Genomic DNA, 22650 nt, shown 5'->3' on the forward strand with positions numbered 1-22650 from the left:
GGCATGGCAAGCCGTTCCACAGGACTACATCCAGCATCTCTACGATCGTCTCCATGGGAGAATAGCAGCCTGCATTGCTGCGAAAGGTGGATATACACTGTACTAGTGCCGACATTGTGCATGGTCTGTTGCCTGTGTCTGCGTGCCTGTGGTTCTGTCAGTGTGATCATGTGATGTATCTGACCCCAGGAATGTGTCAATAAAGTTTCCCCTTCCTGGGACAATGAATTCACGGTGTTCTTATTTCAATTTCCAGGAGTGTATTTCAGGACACCCACTAAGATGCATGGTAAAGAAGGCGAAATGCGTTTGGGTGCATAAATAAAAATAAAAAATTCTATGTGGAGCACGCAAAAGATGCATTTTCTTTGAAACAACCGCAGTATGTATACAGCTGCTGGGAAAATGGGCACCACAAGAAACGTGTTATAAATATTTTGAGGCAGAGTATGTTTCAGCGAAAGGCATATTTGTTAGAAGTAGTGATACTTGAAGTAGTATCATCTTCGAAGAGTCACCCTCCATCCTCCATATGGGGCACGCGCAGCCCTGAATGAAAGAAAAGATGGCTTTGCCTTTGCAGCTTGAAACGACACATTTGGGAAGGAAGTCTCAGGTCACATCAACAGCATGCGAAAAAATACAAAAAAACGACAGAAAAGCAGCACCAAAAACTCCCTCACTGCAGACGCTATTAGCTTCGGATGTGAACCGTCAGTACTGACTTTGTTAACGACGTGCAGTGTGTGTGTGTGTGTGTGTGTGTGTGTGTGTGTGTGTGTGTGTGTGTGTGTAAGTTTTCTAACCATGAGTGGAAACAGTTTTAGCATTCCTTGCAGTGTGTGACGTACAATGCACCAAACGTAAACTGGGCAGCGAGTAGCTTCACCGTCTTGTATTGAGTTGTTTATTGTGGCGGTGTGTCGTGTCCTGACAGTTCGAATATTATAATATTTGATGTTATGTACATTTTTTTTTGAAGGGTGGGTTTGGTCGATTGGCTTAATCTACAGAACAGCGTACGCTACTTGTATAAATATATTTTTCCTTTTTCCATTACGCTTCGTAATTCACATGTTGCAAAGATTCTGCTACTGGGTAGGAACAGTGATCAAGGCTGACTGACCTTTGAGTTTTACTAAAATGTGGGAATGATGAAACAATGTTTATCTTATGCGGAGGAGTATTCCAAATTTGTACCGGACTTTCTGTAATGGAACTTTAATAAGCCTGTGTCCTTACTGATTGGACACGGTACTTCCCTTTCGTGGACGATGGAGTAAACAGTGTGATTTACCAACTAGAAACATCCCTCAACTGCCGCTGGAGTGCGTTGCGATCGCGTATACCACTTTGGGGCCCACGTACCGTATGCACAAGTCACATCGTTCCAGAGTCTTGAGTAGCATGTTGAGCCTGGCACGCTCACCGTTAACGTTCGACAGCACGCTCCGTGTGCCGACGGATTTAGACCGCACGGCCAACCGGGCGGGCGCTGTAGGACTAAGTAAAAAATTGTCAAGTAGTTTGGTTAGACTCGAATTAGAGGCTGCGTAGAGAAGGGAAAAAAAACCAACACATTCGAACGTGAGAAACACTGTTTTTAATTATTTACGCGCCAAGTAGAAGATTTAGTGAGGGACTAAATAGAGACGGATTTTTCACTTACATATAGCAATTATTTTCGAGGCACATCAACTGGTTTGAAATTCTCCTCCCCAACTGTTGCGGTACGACAAAAATGTTGCTTCGCTGTCATCCCAGTGTGGACCAGCTACGTCGCTTCCACTAGGCTCATATACGATCCATCGGTGGGCTTTGTTTCTGCGTCATATCTCGTGTCCTATCGCGTATTGTATTGCATATCGCATTCCTGCAGTGCGAGTCTTTCCGAACCGTTCGGTGTCAGTTAACACGGCCCTGCCGCCTGGGGCACTATTCTGTATCGTTCATATCGATCGGTGTAGTAGGTTAGTCTCGGTAGTGACGTCAATTTCAGTTCTTTCTCGAAGTATCCTGTTCAGTAAGCTTCTGATACCTGTTACCGAACGGTTCTACCACTGATTTTACGACAATTGTACCGAGAGATTTGGATTTCGGTGTGGCCCTATCGATCGGTGAGCTGTGGTTTATGTACACCTGTAATTCGTTATTTTAAACATATTTAGATGTTTTAGCTTTGGATTTAGTGATTGTGTCACTAAAGAATCACCAGGAGACGCATCCAGTTGGAAAGTGAGTTCATAATAGATTATTTTCCTTTGTTAGAAATATGTTTCGGTTAGGTTGTTACTGTGAATGATTACATAAAAAAAGATCGGTCAATATTCTCTCAAAATACGTGTTATTTTTATGCAAATAAGAGTTTAAAGATCATTAAATATCAACACATATGCTCTGCTTACTTATATTACGTGAGTGAGAACTGACGTTACTGGTGACTTTGTGTACTTTTTCACACAAATTGTTTAGTTATTATTATTATTATTATTATTATTATTATTATTATTATGGAAAGCAATTAGGTGAAGCCTGATATTGGAAACCTTCCAAAGTATCACGCATTTATGGCCTACGCAGCACCGTTTGGCAACGTAGTCAGCCTACGTTCCTCTACAGAATAATATGAGAACCGAGCTGTGGTTAAGTGGTTAGTGCGCGGGAGTGTCTTATGAAAGAATACGGGTTCGCGCAAGGATAGGAGAAAAAAAATCCTCCTCATAGCTGCAACACGCTCTGAGACATTTTTATTCATGTAAGTTAAGATTTTTCTTTAATATTCGTTTTTACTTACATATAAGAGCGCACTGCCTCAGTAATAATTTCGTGATTTGTGTGTTTAAAAAACGAAATATAAATTGCTGGAGATGAAATTGCTGTGAGTGAAACAACCGACAGTGACGTTTATATTTTGTATTTTCAGAAATAATTCACCATTTTTTCCGAATATGTAGCGATTTCCGAATTGCGATTATAGAGGAATCTAAGAACACAACGTAAATTATTGTGAATGTAATTAGCAGCAGTCATCTGCTTATGTGCGATCGAATTCTCAACAACAGTAGACAGAGGTGAAAGATCTCCGCCGTAATATTTTTAGACTGTAGCACCATATACGAAGCGTTTTCATTCAAGATATGCATGTTATAAACTTCGACGAACTGCAGGAGCTCTCAAAAATGCATTGTTTTTAAGACCCAAATCGTTGACATATCGTATAGGGAAGTGGGCTACGTAATCATTTGGATCTCTAGGAGAGAGTTATAACCACATTCTGTTTATTTTCTTATTCTTTGAAACTCTCAGAATCAATTTTTCGGGTATTTTTATAGATGTTTTAGTACAATGTTGTACTACACAGAATTCCTAACTGATTTTGCGAAACGTAAAATCAAAAACAAGATGTCAGTGTGAATGAGAATAAGATGACACAACGCGGCGTTTACAACAATCTGGACAATGCAGTAAAATACGCTATCGTTATTATGCATGCATGGAAACATGCGGTCAGGGAAACTAAAAATTTCTATGCATTTCGGCTGAGAATCAGGGGAATGGATATACTGCGCCTGATACTGTTAAGGAGGAGGCAAGAATGATGAAGGCAGGCACGTCAGCTCGATGGAACGCGGTGCTATGCGTTAAGGCAACGTAAACGCAATTTTCGGTACTTGGAAGAATATCACGCCTGTGTCATCTGCTAGCCGCTTTGTGTTCGTGGCGCTGTGCGCGCTGAAGTGCGCATGCGATGGTCTGCGGCCGCTTGGTTTTGATTGGCTTGCGCGACACGAACCGACAACAGCCGTTCGGTTCTCTAGACCCGAACGGTATCGCTACCGAAATGCATACTGAGTGATGCACGGGCTCTAATTCGAGTACTAGACCGTTCGGTGCTATTGAATACCGAAACGATCGGCACAATGGCGGAAAGATACGGAATAGGCACCCTGCCGACACCCCGCAACCTGCCTCGGTCAACGACAACAGGAGATTGCGCGCCAAGTGGCCGGCGGCTCACCTAGGACGTGCGTGTTGCGGCGCCACGGCGGGCTGTCCCGCGCACTTGTGCACGGCCCTCCGAGGTGGCGCTGCGGCGAGAACGGCATCGGCGGAGAGCGCGCTGGCAGCGGCTGCGGCTGCTGGCCGGGCTGGTCGCAGGGCAGGCGGAGCAGCTCCAGCGGAGACTCGTCCTGGAAGCGGCGGGGGCGGCGGCGCGGCTCCGCTCTGCGCACGGCCTTCCAGCAGACGGTGAACAGCGCCGGAAACACCGAGACAAACACCCAAGGATCACAACTGCCACCGTCGATCGCTGAAGCAAACTCTCTACGCACACCGACACGTGCTCGTCTTCTCACTGCGCCCACGTACCTGTTGTTGAGACAGCGTGTTCCGACAAGGGCAACTACTCCGGCCCGAACTATTAAACAGAATTATTACTTGTCGAACATCGACCTCGTGTTCTACTTCTCACGGACGTCATTTATCTGTAACACATCGTACTTACGAAGAGTCAGTGTTTGAAAGTAATAGTTTTACCATCTCCTTCAGCCCACAGAATGGTTCGATGATCCTCTCCGTGCTAGGGTATCGCTGCAGCCCACATCTATCTTACTGAAGTCTCGGCCACGCTCTACGGTTGGCCACCACCGCACAGCCCCCTCCGTTACCGAGCTGACGGTACCTCCGTGCCCAGGGATGTGTCCTGCTGACCGAGCCCTCGCTTTAGTTAAGTTGTGCCACAATGTTTTCCACAGTTCGACTCGGTACCATCTCATTATTCTTTATGTAACCTACCCATTAAATCTTCAGTATTGTTCTATAGCACCGAATTTTAAAAGCTACTCTCTTCTTGTTATTGCTTATCGTGCAAGCTTCACATCCGTTCAAGGCTCCCACCCAGATCTAACTTCGGAAAAGACTTACTTGCACTTAAATTGGTATAAACTCTTAGGAGATAGCTCTTTTTCAGAAATGTTTTTCTTGCTTAAGCCATTCTTCATTTTACATCCTCTCAGTTACCGCCATTACTGACCGTACTGTAACTCGTCTACTACTTTCACTGTCATTTCGTAATCTTGATTCCTTCTCCACTACCCTTAACTTCTTTTGATTGTCACATAAATCGCTTTTCAACACACTGTCCATTCCTTTTAACTGTTCATCGCATTTCCGTTTACCTTTAAGCCCCTTTCCAAATTTCTCTTGTTTCTCTTACCGTGTGCTCAATGTACAGACCGACGATGTCGATAGGGTACAACATTTTATCACTCCCTTTTCAACTGCAGCTTTCTTTTCACCGTCTTCAACTATTACAGTTTAGTCTGGTTCCCATACAAGTTGTACATAATCTTTCCCTCCATTCTATCCCCACTTTCTTCAAAGTTTCAAGGAATGTAGTCCAGTCAACGTTGTCAACAGCTTTCTATAGGTCTAGAAACGCTATGAACTTGTTCGCCTTTCTAAAATATATCTTCTAAGATAACTCATAAGGTATTTATACCCTCTGTACACCTTGTACACCAAATAGCACACTGTTGTCATGGCTGGCTTTCTCAAGAATCTCAGTAGCGGCGATTGAATCCCGTCTACTCAGTTATCTTACATTCACTCATGTCTTTCAGAACTCTCACTTTCATCTGGCAGTATCGCATCTTCCACTGACACGCCATTTACTTTCATTTCTGATGTCTTCATTTCCATTTTACAGCCCTTCCAGCTTCATGATTTTCCTTGCTTGCTTAGTACTGGCTTCCCATCTGAACTCTCGTCATCGATGCAACTACACTAGTAGACCAGTGTGGGTTTCAGAATAATGGTTCCACCGTTCTCCAATATTTCCAGGGTGAGAGCAGAATCCCTGCCTCCAACGTTAAGGATCAATATCGTCACCTCATACCTCTCGTACTGTGATAGTTGTGTGACGAAAGTGGCAAGACAAATAAGAGCCTGCCCATTGGATGAAGGTCGATTTGGTAACTGAGTGACTTAAAAATTATGACCCATCACTTTCGTTAAAGACATATGTTAAAATGTGCGTTAATTCCTAAGGGACCAAACTTATGACGTCATCTGTCCCTAGACTTACACACTACTTTAACTTATGCTAAGAACAACACACACACACACACACACACACACACACACACACACACAGATAAACAATTGACAGCCTACTGTGTAATCTATACTTAACAACGGCTGGATGTGTACAAACATGGTGTGTGTGTGTGTGTGTGTGTGTGTGTGTGTGTGTGTGTGTGTGTGTTCGCGCGAAAAACAATGGCCCACACACTGTGAGGTCACTATCAGGTCACTGAAGAGACTCTTCTGATACCACGATTGTTGGCTTATAGCAGTAGGAGTTAGGGACTTTTCTATCATAATCTCGTATACTGCAGGCCACTAACACTATTTGCCTCAGTACTACAGTGCTGTTACCACTACCACCACTAGGCTTGGGATGGAGGAGGTACACAGTTTAGTTGAAACAAGCAAAGAAAAAGCACCCCAAGTGCACACTACTACTGCTGCTGGCCACACCACGAGATGTGAGCCACCGCCTGGGCGCCTGCACACCTCTGCCCTCGCCTCTGTCAGAGCCGAAGTATAGAGAAGATCCACACTGACCAGCTGCCAGCCACTGCCGTCGCCTATGGCTCCCCGCTACAACACGCAGTACGCCGTTATCGCGAGGGCCACGTCTTCCGCTAAAGTACCCGTCGCCAGTTAAATCGATGTGAGAAGCAACACTTACGTCTTCTTTCTTCCCGCTGACAACCAGGCTAATAACAAAATTTACTGCAGCGAATCTGCGACTGTCTTAGCAACGTGTATTCTGCAGAAACTATGCAGTCAGAAGTAGGCTGACATCTACCACTGGACACCCATTACCTTCCTGCTGGTCGAATCACATACCGATAAATATACGAGAAAAAGAAAATCGTGCGCAGCGAGGCTGACATGCGCACGGGGTTTGCAACGCATTTTAAATGTTGCTTACCGATGTATTGTAACTTAATACCCAATTACAGTTGAACACTATAATTTCGAAATTCCTCACCGTAGCATCCCTACATACACTGATGAACCAGAACGTTGTTACCACTGCGACCGAGACGTGGGATGCCGCAAGGTGACGTTGTGGGCAAGTGAAGCTAAAAAAAAGTGGAGCTGACACGGACGGGGGATCACCCTTACGAAGATATGGGCTGCAACTGGGAAAATCCTCTGAGGTAAGCGACTTTGCAAAGGGATGATTGTTAGGCGGCGTCTGCGAACGAGACGGCTAAGTTGGTCGAATGTTCACGTGCTCCTGCCGTGAGCATCCACGGAAAGAGGTAGGAGGAGAGTGGAAGCACCGTAGGCGCTAAGTGGTTCCATGGCTACTACTCTTTACTGAACAGGGGCTTAGGAGGCTTGTCTGCTCTGTAATGTAGGGCAGATGGCGATCTGTTTCATCTCTGCTGAAAGGGCACAACGCTGGTGCACGCACAAGTGTTTCGGAGCACACACGAACATGGAGCTCCGCAACAGACCACCTCAGAGTGTTCACATGCTGACCAAACGACATCTTCAATTGCGATTGCAGTGAGCACACCGGCTGTAGGGATTCGACCGTCGATGATGGAAACGTATCGGCTCATCAGGTGACTTACATTTTTGCTACGCTAAGTCGATGGTGGTCTCCACAAATGCCGTCAGCGAGCTGGAGGGCCGCTCGAAACGTGCAGCGCGCCACGGGCGCAGGCTGGTGGGAACAATATTATGCTACGGGAAGCATTCTACGCACTTGCGTAGGACCTGTGGTATTAATCGAGGTAAACTGCAAACCACCTGCAGCCCTTTATTCTTGATGACTTTCCGATGGCGATATCATGTCTCGGCAGTATAGTTGCCGGTGTGTGTGAGCAGAACCGTACTACAGAGGTTTGATGAGCATTGTAGTGGACTCACGTTGATACCTCGGCGACCAAATTCGCCTGATGTAAATCCCTCGGAACCCATTCGGGTCGCTATCGGGCGCCATCACCTCGTACTCAAATCAGCTGCCCGTCATATGCGCGAATTTCATGACATCCAATACCACATACCTCCACAAACATAAAAATAATTTTCGGACCTTTACGCAGAATCAGTTACGTAGGTTGTTCCAAAGACGGACAGACAAGCAATTTAACAGGTGGCCATAATGTTTTGCTTCATCAGTGTACAAACACTGCTCCACTGTTCAAAACGCGTATAGGACATTAGAATAACACTAAAATTAGTACGACTTCGACCTGTAATCTCACTGAGTTGAGTACTTTAGCAATATTGTCTTCGGTGAGGAGTTTCGCTTCGACCTGAGACCCGAAGTCGTGTCTGGAGACGCCCCGCATGGCGGTTGGACTCCAACCTGACTCCCAGACAACCGGAAGGGTCTGGGGCGCCGTTCCATTTCCTAACAGAAGCCCTTTGGTTCCCCCATCGGTTGCCATCCGCTGCACTCTTACAGCGTGGCGGTACATTAACGATATTTTACTGCCGTCTTTGTTCCGTAACCTAGCAAGCCTCTTCGGCTTACTTTTCAGGAAGACAATGTCCGCCAGCACGTGGAGAGAGCATCTAGGGCTGATCTTCGTGCCAGTCAAGCCGTACATTCGCCAGCGAGGTCGCCGGATGTCTCCCCCGTGGAAAACGCTTGGAGCGTAGCATAGAACACAGCACTCCAACCAGCCCTGGATTTTGACGATCTGACTCTGTGCCTGGACAGAATTTGCCTCTATATCCCTCAGGACACCACCCAACAACTATGAATCAGTGCGAAGCGGAATAACTGCTTGCGTAAGGCCCGAATGCAGACCAATGTCTTACTGACATTCTCAGTTTGCAAAGTTCCTTCTCTTGAACAAATCATGCAATTTTTCTGAAACGGTGATCATATGCTTGTCTGCAGATGTACACTACACCTGTCGATTTCCAGCCTATTCGTTTGCGATGCGACGTCTTTTGTCAAAGTATGTAAGGATTTAGCACGTAATTCATTTTTCCCATATTCTATTCAGAGGTGCAATGACTGACACCCGATTTAAGGTGAGGTAGAGTGTATAGAATGTATGAATAGAATTGAGGAGAAGGGAAATTTGTTGTACAACCTGACTAGAAGAAGAGATCAGTTGGCAGGGCACATTCTGAGGAATCAAGGGGTCGCCATTTCAGCATTGGAGGGAAGCCGGGGGGGGGGGGGGGGGGGGGAAATCGTACAGGGAGACCAACAGATGAATACAGTAAGCAGATTCAGAAGGATGTAGGTTGTAGTAGTTACCTGGACATGCACAGGATAGAGTAGCATGGAGAGCTGCATCAAACCATTCTTTGCACAAAAGACCACAATAACAAAAACAACAATAGTGTGTGTCTCTCTCTTCTACTGCAGTAATCTCGAAGTAATTTCTTCAATAGCGATCTATGTCAGTATGATATACTGTCTCATTTTCTAAACATCTGGCTAACCTCAGTTTTTTTTTTAAAAATCAGGAACAGTTTTTGGTGATCCTTTTCTTAAGGCCTACGGAATAACAACATGCACATTTAACACAATGTAACGCCCATCTTCAAACAGGTCCAAAGGGAAATTTTACGGTGCTCCACTGCACCTGTTCAGGAATATACTGACCTCAACTTACTTTGTGTATGGGGGGCCGATGTTCAGAGCAGACGGAATCATGGGAGCTGTCTCTCCAGTGTTTGACAATATGTTGCTGGAGAGATTTTAGAGAAGGCATTAGAGACAGCTAGATACAATACGACATGCTCTTCCGGTACTGCATGATACCTTTGTCATCTTACTCATGTTAGGGATAAGCTGAATGAGTTTCCGGAACACCCGCACTCAGATTTAAAACTCAGGTGAAAAAAAATAGGATAGCGATATGCACAGATGCAGATGGCAGTAGTATCGCATACACAAGGTAGAAAAGGTCAGTACATTGGCTTAGCTCAAGAGTATGCAGGTAATTTTACTGTAGCAGACAGGTTCGAGAAACGCGACTCGTTTCAAGATATGAGACTGACAGGAATATGATTCACTAGTGGCTGTAATTATTAAAGGACTTCTCCATAGGATCCAAAGCGGGAAATCCCAGACAGCATTTCTACCGAAAGTGTAGCACTAGAGATCTGAAAAGCTAGTACATTTCTTACTACCTCAATCAGCACACCGTCTACTGTTTGTGAACATTCTCAACCAACGATTGCCTATAGCCTAGTCGATACAGCACAGATCCTCTGATATGTCATCGAGACAGAATGCGTTACAAATACTGGAGTAGTATCTAATGGCGGCGCTGTGTGGGAGTTGCAAATACTGGTTTCATACCACGCTCCTTAGCTGAATCACTTTTAAAATTCGGTAATTTTATTACGAGGTTGCACCATTGGTGACGTGTAACCGCATTGTTTTTCTGATACTTTACAATTTCGGCGATCACAATCTATAGTCAGTGTCACGGTATTTGCCTGAAAAAAGAACAGTTCATTAGTAGTTATTCCATATGTAGATTTATAGAGCCAGTATAGCTTTTAGCATGGATACTTGTATGCACCTGTAGAACCAAGACCACTTGTGTTTTTTAACATCTGGTGGTTTTTAAGACGATTACTCCCCTCTTTGTAAGACACAGTGGTACCACTCGCAAGAAAAACGTATGAGACATGTCCAACCATTGTTGATTTACAGTCAGTATTTTTTGTATTGGCAGCAATCAATTATTGACGAGACTTGTGCAAAAGAAATGACTATGTCCAGTTGTAAGGAAGATTGAAAGCTATCCTGGTATGGGATGCCAGAATGAAAGTTAACCCGTGGTGCTGGCTATATATAATGATTGAGAATGAAATGTAAATAACTTTTTAAAATAAAAACAGGCATAAATTATAGCTGTTGATTGAATACAGTAAACAACTAACAGTTGGGTTAAGAGAACAATGGACGAGGATCCTGGGTAGCAGAAGTGAGTCAAGTACTCTAGCCCTAAAAATATGGATAATGCAGTCTGAATTGATCTGATGCTGAGCAGACTTTGAGTGATGATCTACACAAGTCTATATAGGTGCAGCTGTGAGCAAGTGGTGATTGAGATCTGTATGCCCAGACAAGACCGTTTGCTTCGTGCAACGATGTAACTTGCAGCTGGCGAAATGTGTGCGGCGGAGGCGACGCGTAATGCGGCCCCTAATAAATGAATCGATCGCAGCCACAAAAGAAATGCGAAATCGCACGGTCTAGTGATCAAGCACACGGATCGCAATTTACTTTCTATCAGAGCTCTGAAATCACAGGACATTTCAGTGTGTGACACGTCCATTCACTGGTCGTACCAAGGACCAATTTGGCTCATTTATACGACAGAGCACACAAGGATACCAAACGTCAAGATTGGTAAACCAAACACGAGTTAGTGGGCCCTCGGCAAACAAGTAGTCCGCGACGTTTGAAGTCACACTGTCAGTACAGTAAGAATTCACCACAGGCTCTCCAGTCTTACTACCTGCAAGGGAAATCAGGAAATGTGGCAAGCACCAACCACACACGTCGGAGCATCGACCAGAAGATCATTTCCAGACCAAAGTCCAGCAGAACCCAAGCCTCACACAACTCCTGATTTAAAAAAAAATTGTTTTTCCGCAAAGTGCACGTACGACACCACCTCACCCCCTCTTGAGCCAATCACAGGGTTGTAGAGGCGCTAAATCTCCTCTCCCACTAGACAACACAAACTCATGTCGAATCAGCACAAGACTTAATAAAACCTGCGAGCCTGAAAAAAAAAAGAAACCAACAATTTTCGCAGAGGGAGAAAGTGTTTTTCACTTAAGTTGTGTCACTTCCCACAGAACAAGCAAACGGATACAATATTAAAGATCTTTACCTAAATCGACTGTGCCTTGGAGCATGTTAGTCCTAGGTATGAGGTGTAATAAAGTTTCTATCTCTAAATGTTTCTCAGATGCTGGAGTTTCTTTTAGAAGCAAGATGGCCCATGGATGTGAGTGACAGGCTTTTTTGCAGTATCGGCGAACATGAAAACTTGTGAATTTTTACTACGCGTGGCTCTGCACACAATGCCTGGATTACGACTCCACTGTGTAAACGCGTCCCTTCAGGCCGTCGCTCCCAGACGAGCCTTCAGCTGGAGCTAATACAGCTATAGCAGCATCGTCCTGCTACAGACCGGTCTGGAATAGGGCTGCGTTGTCTGCGCTACATAGCTGTCGGGCTGGCCGACAAGATTTACTGAAGTATGGGCTCGCCCTACCAGGCTCCATCAACATCTGCTCAGCCCGTTAACTTTCTAGAGACTCGCTCAAGGTACGCAAGGTTGTAACAATTTTTGATAATTTTCTGTATACGAAAAATAGCTGAGAGAGTAGGTTTTCCTCTCTCAAGGTATGGATATGACGTGGAATACTGTGAGAGCAGAGGGGCGAGTATGTAAAATCATAAGAATGGTACAGATATTTGTATTTCCAGAGCCACAGCCGTCACCAGGGTGTACTTCCGATATTTCGTTCATTGTCGAATGTCATTCATCTCAGACCGGGTTCACAATATTCAGTTGGAAGTACAGGGATAAAATATGTATGAGGGCGTTTTTTTTTTTTTTTTTTTTTTTTTTTTTTTTTTTTTTTTCCTAGGACGATTCTGTGTATGCGTGAAGCGCCAGAGGCGTGTGGCGGGAATGATTCACGTTTCCCATTAATGGCAGAAGCCGTCAATATGTAAACGCCTGCTGGGATGCAAGATTGTGGTTGACATAACCGTCTCATCCTGTAGACGTTCGAGTGCTGAACTAATACTTAGTATATGTTGGATAGCTTTCGTGATGGTGTGGAAATTTGACAAGAATCAATTTGGATGTTTGTTTGTGTTGTTATTCCGTCCCATGTAAATTGTTCAATTGACTGCTTCTGCACATTTCGCAACCTTATTTAGTTGAAGGAACATGGGTTGTGGTGTGTGCATCTAACAGGTGAAAGACAGAAAGCACGTTTGCTAGTTCTCTTGACATCAGAAAAACCTTAGCCGACTTTGTAAATTATAGGGATGATTTGGAATATGTTACGTAACTGACATCAGTATTCTCGAGTGGAAATATCAGTCACCTCTATTTTTTTTCGAGTTTTCATGTAGAGGTCTTCGCAGATGGGGTAAGTTTCTATTTACAGCATGCTCCGCTTGGCTGAAGTTTGAGGTTTATAGAGAAATAATTTATAGTCTATATCTTCGAAATTACGAAGCGTGAGCGATCGGTAGGATACTGCTATGTGCTTGATATGGAGAAACATCATGAAATTGGTATGATATTCTGGCAAACCATGCCAAATTACGTATGTTTTGTAATCCTGGAGTCTGGAGATTGGTGTAGAAAAGCAGACAAGCAAGTAGGTCGGAACCTGAAACAGTACTGTCTTTGTGTCTAGGTTCTACAACACTTCTTGAATGTCCTCCATCCACTGAGGGCGCTCTGGTCACGCGTCGGGAGTGGATAACCGCCCGACATCGCGGGAAATATCTAGTGCTGTGAGCAGTATATTTACGATGCATGTGCTTATGCTATCTGTCTTCGCGACCTATGTATGAGTGTCTGGCGGCCAATAGCTAAGGGGTGATTTTGTATGGCGCAGGATACGAATTGTATGTTTACTACATGGACACAGTATGCGGTAATATATTGCTGGATTGGAGATCAGTTTCACACTGTAATATTCAAGCTCCTGTCCTCAGTGGCAGAGCAGTGTAACTGAGTGACGATCTGTAGGCCACTGTTCAAGGTTTAATTGTCGGTGCAATAAGGTGATCTGTGCCAAATAGTTCTCTTTTCCGCTGAAAGTATCGTCTACAGGAAGAAAAAAAAGGTAGACAGTGCTTCCACAGCGGTAGTATCAGTAATTCGGCAGATAAATTCAGTATGAGTCAATCGTAATGCTCCATTCGTTCACAAGAAGTCCTTTGTGCCGGAACATAGGAGCATCTACAAATTGATTCAAACAAGGAGGCGGCAAGGTATCTACGGAAAGTTCTGAGAAAGCAAGTGTTCAAAGACAAGTTGAATCAGACGAACCATCTCTGGCTGGGATTCCGTCACCCATCCGCCACTGTGGCATTAGGACATCTCCAGACCTGTAGCTGTAGGATACCGAAAATTCCTATCATTCTCCTCCTTTATAAGACAGCGCTTCGAAAACTGTTTGCGTAATTATTCTGATCTCCCCCCGTCCGTGCTTAGACAGTGCTCTCTTTCCAAACAAATGAATGCGTTTATCAAATGGGTCTGAGCACTATGGGACTTAACATTTGAGATCATCAGTCCCCTAGAACTTAGAATTACATAAACCTAATTAAGTTAATGACATCTCACACATCCATGCCCTAGGCAGGATTTGATCCTGTGACCGTAGCAGTTTCTCAGTTCCGGATTGAAGCGACTAGAACCACTCGGCCACTACTGCCGGCAAGAATGCCTCTATGATTAACGTTGTTGCACAAACATGAAGGTTTTTAGAGGTACAAACGTTTCACACTGGGTATGCCTGCATGCGCAGATGCAGCTCACTTGTCCCGCTAGGAACAATGCATCGTGTGCCATTCTGGAACAGATTAGTATAGCGCAACCTGGGACATCAGTATCCACAGGTATCGCAGCAGCAAGGGTAGGCTCTTGTGCTGTCCAGAGGCACCTTGCGTATGGGACTAACGTGAGTGTCTTGGAGTTCTGTGACATCAGTGTAACACTTGAGGAACTCTAGCTGTATACCAGAAAACAGACGCGGCTTTCACCTGCTTGCTGTAGGTGGCAGCGACGTGAGGCTTGTGTCTTTTTTTTAAAATCTCATTTTGTTCTCTTTCGTTCGTTGTATCTGCTCGGGGCGGACGTCGTAAGACACCCGTTTTGGTTCGTTGTTGATCGGTGAACTCAGTTTTTTTTAATTTTTTTTTATTACAGAGGGCAGCTAACCCTCTGACCCAAAACGCTCAGCTACCGTGCCGGCTTCCGGCGGTGGCTCGCAGCAGCGTCGACGAGTGAGCGCCCTTTGGGCCTCTGATACGTTGACGACAGTTCGAAAGTGTTTTTACGTGTAATGAATGTTTGCGCACTAAATTATTTCTTGCTGTTTAAGCGTTGTGGGCCTGTTGGCGAACCATTATATATGCATTATTTCAATGATTTACGAGTTGTTTGCCTGTTGCAGAGCGTTGAAGATGCGTTATTTCAGTAATTTACGAGTAGTGTGTCGTAAAACCAAGGATGTCAGAACATGTGTTTTGTATGAGTAATAAATAAGTTGCATGAAAACCGTCCCTGAACAAATTGCTCGAAAAATGAAGTACAGCCCTTCCTCTCTCCAGCAGCCCATCACAGGCTGAGTCCTTGGCCCGCCATTTTACCCCTTGGACCAACATCTTTGATTACGTCACGGAAGGGACGACAGCGCCTTCTGGTGACACTACTGTGTACAAGGTCAGTTGGACTCTGGACTCCATGGCGAACACACTTGATGGTGGCACTGCTTGTAATTTCTTAAATAAAGACTGAAAATAATGACTTATATCACTTCTACCCAGAACAGGCTGAATTCCTTTTCCCACCCATTTTCTAAGAGGATAACGCGCCATCATGCATCCCACCGTCAGGGCGTGTCAGGGGCGATGCACTTTCCCGACAATAGCTGCTATCTTGCATAATGGTACCCGCATCATCAGCTGACGTCACGGCCGCCATCTTTGATGAAGTCATGCCCTGTTGCCAAGTCTATAGGCAGCCATCTTAGATTCTGTCATCGCCGCCATCTTGGATATATCTTGTAACAACGTAGAATGGGGTGGTGCCCCCTTTGCCCTATTGTTGACATCGTATGCCTTTGAGCCTGAACGGGCTGTAGGTGATATGGGTACAACAGTTGTTCATGAAGTACATCCTCCACCCCCCTACTTCTCCCCAGATAAAGTGAGACATGCTGTCGGCTGGGCTGCTGCTGATCGTTGCGCACTAGTCCCTTTCAATGAAACGTAGCACACACTACTCCATGTCAGGCACACGGACTTATGGGACATTGCACTGGCGATCTACCACGCTGGAAGGTTAGCCGTGTCGCTTAGACACTGGGAAAATGTACAAAACAGCTTATCACAGGGCACTATGTGCTGTGGATATTCTACAGTTTAGAGTGTACCGTATCACAGGCCATGTGCACTTAACAAGCCGTAGCAGCATATCCACAATTACACTTGTCTAGTAGTAGGCTTCCATTGCCAAGAAGTGGTGGAACAGAGGAAATTTAGATGTACCACACCGTTTATACGCATAAGCAGCGCAGTAACAGTAAACACATCAGTGAATCCACATTTGGAAGACGATAAAACACCATGTATCCAGGGCTGTCAGCCATACAAACACGACGAAAACCGACGTAGCGTACAACACGACTTTAACGACACAGCTGACTCTACACCCCTAATGACAGGTAGAGTACTGTTAGACATCCTAACACACTGCCGACACACTTAAAGATCCGCCAGTACAACGACTGTGCTAATATCTTTACCCAAGCATCGTACAGCCCTTTCTGTAAACACGTGTTTATCTCGAAAAGTATGCATTTCTGTACCAACTCATCCAGGTGCTGGAATTGTCAGAAAACAAATGAAAACCATGTATAAATGTAACCCAAAATTGACTGACTCTCCTGTACCATTGCCCAGTAGAAGAACATTCAAAGGTGTTGAGAGTGGCGACCCTTGACGCCGACACACGGGGTCACTCGTTGAATGAAAGAATGATTTACTGCTTCCATTGTTGCCTGCTGAAGGGAATTACAAGCAAGTACGTACGTTCCTGCATGTCCTCTGGAGCAGTTGGAATACCGCGACAGGCAACGTCTTTAATGCATCCCCAAAGAAAGAAATCCAGACTGTTCCTCCTGGACCAATCCATCTGGAAGGATACTTCCGATTCAGAACACGACGTGTACGCAAGGCATTATGTGCTGGACATCCATCGTGTTGTTGTTGTTCTGGTTCTTATCGGCACTTCATCCAGAAGAGGAGGAAGAATTCGCCTGAGGAAGTTGGCATACGCCGTGCCGTTTAGACTACCATTGATGAAATAAGGTCCAATCATTGTACTACCAAGCATCCCATACCAGACTAATTCTCCATCAGAGATCATTGGAACGGCGGAAAGTTCCGCGGGACTGGAAGGACGCCCAGGTCATAGCAATCTATAAAAAGGGTAGAAAATCGAATGCATCTACATCTACATCTACATCCATATTCCGCAAACCACCTGACGGTGTGTGGCAGAGGGTACCCTGAGTACCTGTATCGATTCTCCCTTCTATTCCAGTCTCGTATTGTACGTGGAAAGAAGGATTGTCGGTATGCTTCTGTGTGGGCTCTATCTCTCTGATTTTATCCTCATGGTCTCTTCGCGAGATATACGTAGGAGGGAGCAATATACTGCTTGACTCTTCGGTGAAGGTGTGTTCTCGAAACTTTAACAAAAGCCCGTACCGAGCTACTGAGCGTCTCTCCTGCAGAGTCTTCCACTGGAGTTTATCTATCATCTCCGTAACGCTTTCGCGATTAGTAAATGATCCTGTAACGAAGCGCGCTGCTCTCCGTTGGATCTTCTCTATCTCCTCTATCAACCCTATCTGGTGCGGATCCCACACTGCTGAGCAGTATTCAAGCAGTGGGCGAACAAGCGTACTGTAACCTACTTCCTTTGTTGTCGGATTGCGTTTTCTTAGGATTCTTCCAATGAATCTCAGTCTGTCATCTGCTTTACCGACGACCAACTTTATATGATCATTCCATTTTAAATCTTTCCTAATGCGTACTCCCAGATAATTTATGGAATTAACTGCTTCCAGTTGCTGACCTGCTATTTTGTAGCTAAATGATAAGGGACCTATCTTTCTATGTATTCGCATCACATTAGACGTGTCTACATTGAGATTTAATTGCCATTCCGTGCACCATACGTCAATTCGCTGCAGATCCTCCTGCATTTCAGTACAATTTTCCATTGTTGCAACCTCTCGATACACCACAGCATCATCTGCAAAAAGCCTCAGTGAACTTCCGATGTCATCCACCAGGTCATTTATGTATATTGTGAATTGCAACGGTCCTATGACACTCCCCTGCGGCACACCTGAAATCACTCTTACTTCGGAAGACTTCTCTCCATTGAGAATGACTTGCTGCGTTCTGTTATCTAGGAACTCCTCAATCCAATCACACAATTGATCTGACAGTCCGTATGCTCTTACTTTGTTCATTAAACGACTGTGGGGAACTGTGTCAAACGCCTTGCGGAAGTCAAGAAACACGGCATCTACCTGTGAACCCGTGTCTAAGGCCCTCTGAGTCTCGTGGACGAATAGCGCGAGCTGGGTTTCACACGATCGTCTTTTTCGAAACCTATGCTGATTCCTACGGAGTAGATTTCTAGTCTCCAGAAAAAGACATTATACTCGAACATAATACGTGTTCCAAAATTCTACAACTGATCGACGTTAGAGATATAGGTCTATAGTTCTGCACATCTGTTCGACGTCCCTTCTTGAAAACGGGGATGACCTGTGCCCTTTTCCAATCCTTTGGAACGCTTCGCTCTTCTATAGACTTACGGTACACCGCTGCAAGAAGGGGGCAAGTTCCTTCGCGTACTCTGTGTAAAATCGAACTGGTATCTCATCAGGACCAGCGGCCTTTCCTCTTTTGAGCGATTTTAATTGTTTCTCTATCCCTCTGTCGTCTATTTCGATATCTACCATTTTGTCAACTGTGCGACAATCTAGAGAAGGAAGCACAGTGCAGTCTTCCTCTGTGAAACAGCTTTGGAAGAAGACATTTAGTATTTCGGCCTTTAGTCTGTCATCCTCTGTTTCAGTACCATTTTCGTCACAGAGTGTCTGGACATTTTGTTTTGATCCACCTACCGCTTTGACATGGGACCAAAATTTCTTAGGATTTTCTGCCAAGTCAGTACATAGAACTTTACTTTCGAATTCATTGAAAGCCTCTCGCATAGCCCTCCTCACACTACATTTCGCTTCGCGTAATTTTTGTTTGTCTGCAAGGCTTTGGCTATGTTTATGTATGCTGTGAAGTTCCCTTTGCTTCCGCAGCAGTTTTCTAACTCGGTTGTTGTACCACGGTGGCTCTTTTCCATCTCTTACGATCTTGCTTGGCACATACTCAACTAACGCATATTGTACGATGGTTTTGAACTTTGTCCACTGATCCTCAACACTATCTGTACCTGAGAAAAAACTTTTGTGTTGAGCCGTCAGGTACTCTGTAATCTGCTTTTTGTCACTTTTGCTAAACAGAAAAATCTTCCTACCTTTTTTAATATTTCTATTTACGGCTGAAATCATCGATGCAGTAACCGCTTTATGATCGCTGATTCCCTGTTCTGCATTAACTGATTCAAATAGTTCGGGTCTGTTTGTCACCAGAAGGTCTAGTATGTTATCGCCACGAGTCGGTTCTCTGTTTAACTGCTCAAGGTAGTTTTCAGATAAAGCACTTAAAAATATTTCACTGGATTCTTTGTCCCTGCCACCCGTTATGAACGTTTGAGTCTCCCAGTCTATATCCGGAAAATTAAAATCACCCAGAACTATAACATGGTGGAGAAATCTACTCGAAATATTTTCCAAATTATTCTTCAGGTGCTGAGCCACAACAGCTGCTGACCCCGGGGGCCTATAGAGACATCCAATTACAATGTCTGAGCCTGCTTTAACCGTGACCTTCACCCAAATCATTTCACAATTCGAATCTCCGTCAATTTCCTTCGATACTGTTGCACTTCTTATCGCTATAAACACGCCTCCCCCTTCACTGTCCAGCCTGTCTCTGCGGTATACATTCCAATCTGAGTTTAGGGTTTCATTACTGTTTACATGTGGTTTCAGCCAACTTTCTGTCCCTAGTACTATATGGGCGTTGTGACCGTTTATTAATGAGAGCAGTTCTGGGACCTTTCTATAGACGCTCCTGCAGTTTACTATTACCACATTAATATTGTTATTCCCTGTTGCATTTTGCCTATTCCTGCCTTGCCGCGTCTCAGGAGGCGTCTTGTCGGGCCTAGGGAGGGAATTCTCTAACCTAAAAAAACCCCATGTGCACTCCACACGTACTCCTCTACCCTCGTAGCCGCTTCCGGCGTGTAGTGTACGCCTGACCTATTCAGGAGGACCCTACATTTCTCCACCCGATTACACATTATTACCGGCCAATTTCACTGACATCGATTTGTTGTAGAATCATGGAACATATTTTGTGTTCAGACATAATGACTCACCTGTAGAAACCAGCACGGTTTTATTAAACAGCGGTCATGCGAGACACTGCTGGATGGCCCTCTTTGTGCATGATATTCAACAGGCTCTAGATACCGGCTCCCAGGTTGATGCCATTTTTCTCGACTTTCGAAAGGCGTTCGACTCAGTTCCGCACAGTCGCTTGCTACAAAAAGTGCGCGCTTACCGTCCATCCAATGGGGTTGGATAGAAAGTTTTCTAACAGACAGGGATCAATATGTCGTCATGAACGGGGTAACTTCAACAGAAACAAGAGTAACTTCAGGTGCGCCCGAGGGCAGCGTAATAGGTGCTCCGCTTTTTACGATTTACATAAACGATCTGGTTGATGGTATTGACAGCCGCCGTAGACCGTTTTACGATGATGTTGAAGTCTACAGGAAAGTAGTATCACACGGAAGTTGTGGACAAATCAATGAGGATTTGCAGAAAATAAATGCGTGGTGTAATGACTGGCAGTTATCTCTCAATATTAGTAAGTGTAACCTACTGCGTATAACAAGGCGAAAATCCCATTAATGTGTGAGTACGAAATAAATGATAGGTCTTTGGAAGCGGTATCGTCAGTCAAGTATCTGGGTGTGACTATTCGAAGTGATATCAGATGGAATGATCAGATTACACAAGTAACGGGTAAGGCGAACTCTAGATTGCGGTTTATTGGTAGAATCCTGTGGCGATGCGGTCCTTCAACAAAGGAAATAGCTTACAACACGTTAGTTCGTCAGTCTTAGAGTATTGTTCGTCTGTATGGGACCGTTACCAGTTGGGTCTGATTCAAGAGATTGAGAAGGTCTAAAGAAGAGCGGCAAGATTCGTGACTGGTACATTTAGACATCGTGAGAGCGTTAAAATTCTCATAGAAAGTTTGAAGTGGGACACACTTGGAGATAGATGACGCGCTAAACAGAAGGGGCTGCTCACTAAATTCCAAAATCCAATCTTCGCCGAGGATGTAGAGCATATATTATTACGACCAACTTTCAAATCGCGTAATGATCATTATTCAAAGATAAGGGAAATAAGATCTCGTACTGAGGCGTCCAGACAGTCGTTTTTCCCTCGCCTCGCGCGGTCCGCGATTAGGACAGAGGGTTGGGGCAGGGGGGAGGGGGGGGGGGGGGAAATACGAATTGTGTCGCTTGGTGGCTAGCGGAGTATATTTGTGGATGTAGATGTTCCACCTGTCTATGCCATCGTTCGTTGTCGCTGGACCAATAATGCATGTTCCTTGCATTTACCTGTCCTTTGTTTGAAAAGGAACATTCATCAGTAAATAGAACAATGGAGCAGAAGTACGGTTGGCGAGGATTTGCTGCTGTGCCCACTGACAGAATTGTACACGTTTCTGGATATCATTCCCTTTAAATTCTTTATGTAGGTGTACATGGTAAGGATGGAACCGGTGACATGTAGGAATACGATGTACACTGGTTTTAGGAAGACCAGTCTCGTGTTGAAGCTGTCGTGTGCTCACATGTGAATTCATAGCAACGGAAGCGATAACAGTAACGTCGGCAGGTTCCACTGAGCGAGAGCTATGACGGTTGCGTTGTTGTGGGCTGAAACTTCTCGTTTCCTGAAGCGTCACAACAAGACGAGAAGGTGGGCTCTTGTCAGGATATCGCTCACTGTACAGTTCCGCTGCCTTCGTAGTATTTCGCCTACCTTCAACAGCAACAACAACAACAATAATAAAAGAAACGTTATGTCGATGCAGTTTGTTGGAAGGACAGCATTTAATATATGCCTGCTCTACACAACAGTATTTAAAAGGACTAAACTATTGTACTAAATCTACCCGTACATAAGAAAACAGTATTGCAATTACTGTTCTGCTTACTTTCATTCCTCAGACATGAGTAGCATTTCTACCTCCTCTTTGTTGGTGTGCATTCGACTCTCACAACTCTTCAACTGACGATGGTTGACGGAATGACAGGTGTGCATTCTATTTATGTTTGCATCTGTCCTCTGTCAACTTCAGCACGTGGATGTGTTCCATTACGCCGAGTACATGGACTAAGCTTTGGGAGAGTCAACGTCAATGTTGTGTTATGTAACTAATAACGTTGTGTGTCAGTGAATGTTACACTGTGATACATTTCTGAATAGGTCTTTAGGAGAGGAAAAGAATTGACGAATAAAAAATACCTTGTGCCATTTAAGAAAGTCATTCCGCTGTTCATATCTTTGTAAAAAACAAAGCTACAACGAAGGCAATCATGGTGTTCGTGAACGCCTTTATGCCTGATGGCAGCGTACAGA

General features: G+C 44.7%; 1 protein-coding gene across 1 annotated transcript in view; it reads right to left on the reverse strand.

The window, feature by feature from the left end:
* Positions 1-22650, reverse strand: part of LOC126267214 (forkhead box protein L2-like) — an 82658-nt gene that overhangs the window by 19538 nt on the left and 40470 nt on the right. Inside the window, exon 3 of the mRNA XM_049972187.1 lies at positions 4019-4235. Within this exon, the coding sequence (XP_049828144.1) occupies positions 4019-4235 (217 nt within the window). The remainder of the gene's footprint in view (positions 1-4018; positions 4236-22650) is intronic.

Source organism: Schistocerca gregaria, chromosome 4 (assembly GCF_023897955.1).
Source record: "Schistocerca gregaria isolate iqSchGreg1 chromosome 4, iqSchGreg1.2, whole genome shotgun sequence".
In the NCBI taxonomy this organism is placed as follows: Eukaryota; Metazoa; Arthropoda; class Insecta; order Orthoptera; family Acrididae; genus Schistocerca; species Schistocerca gregaria.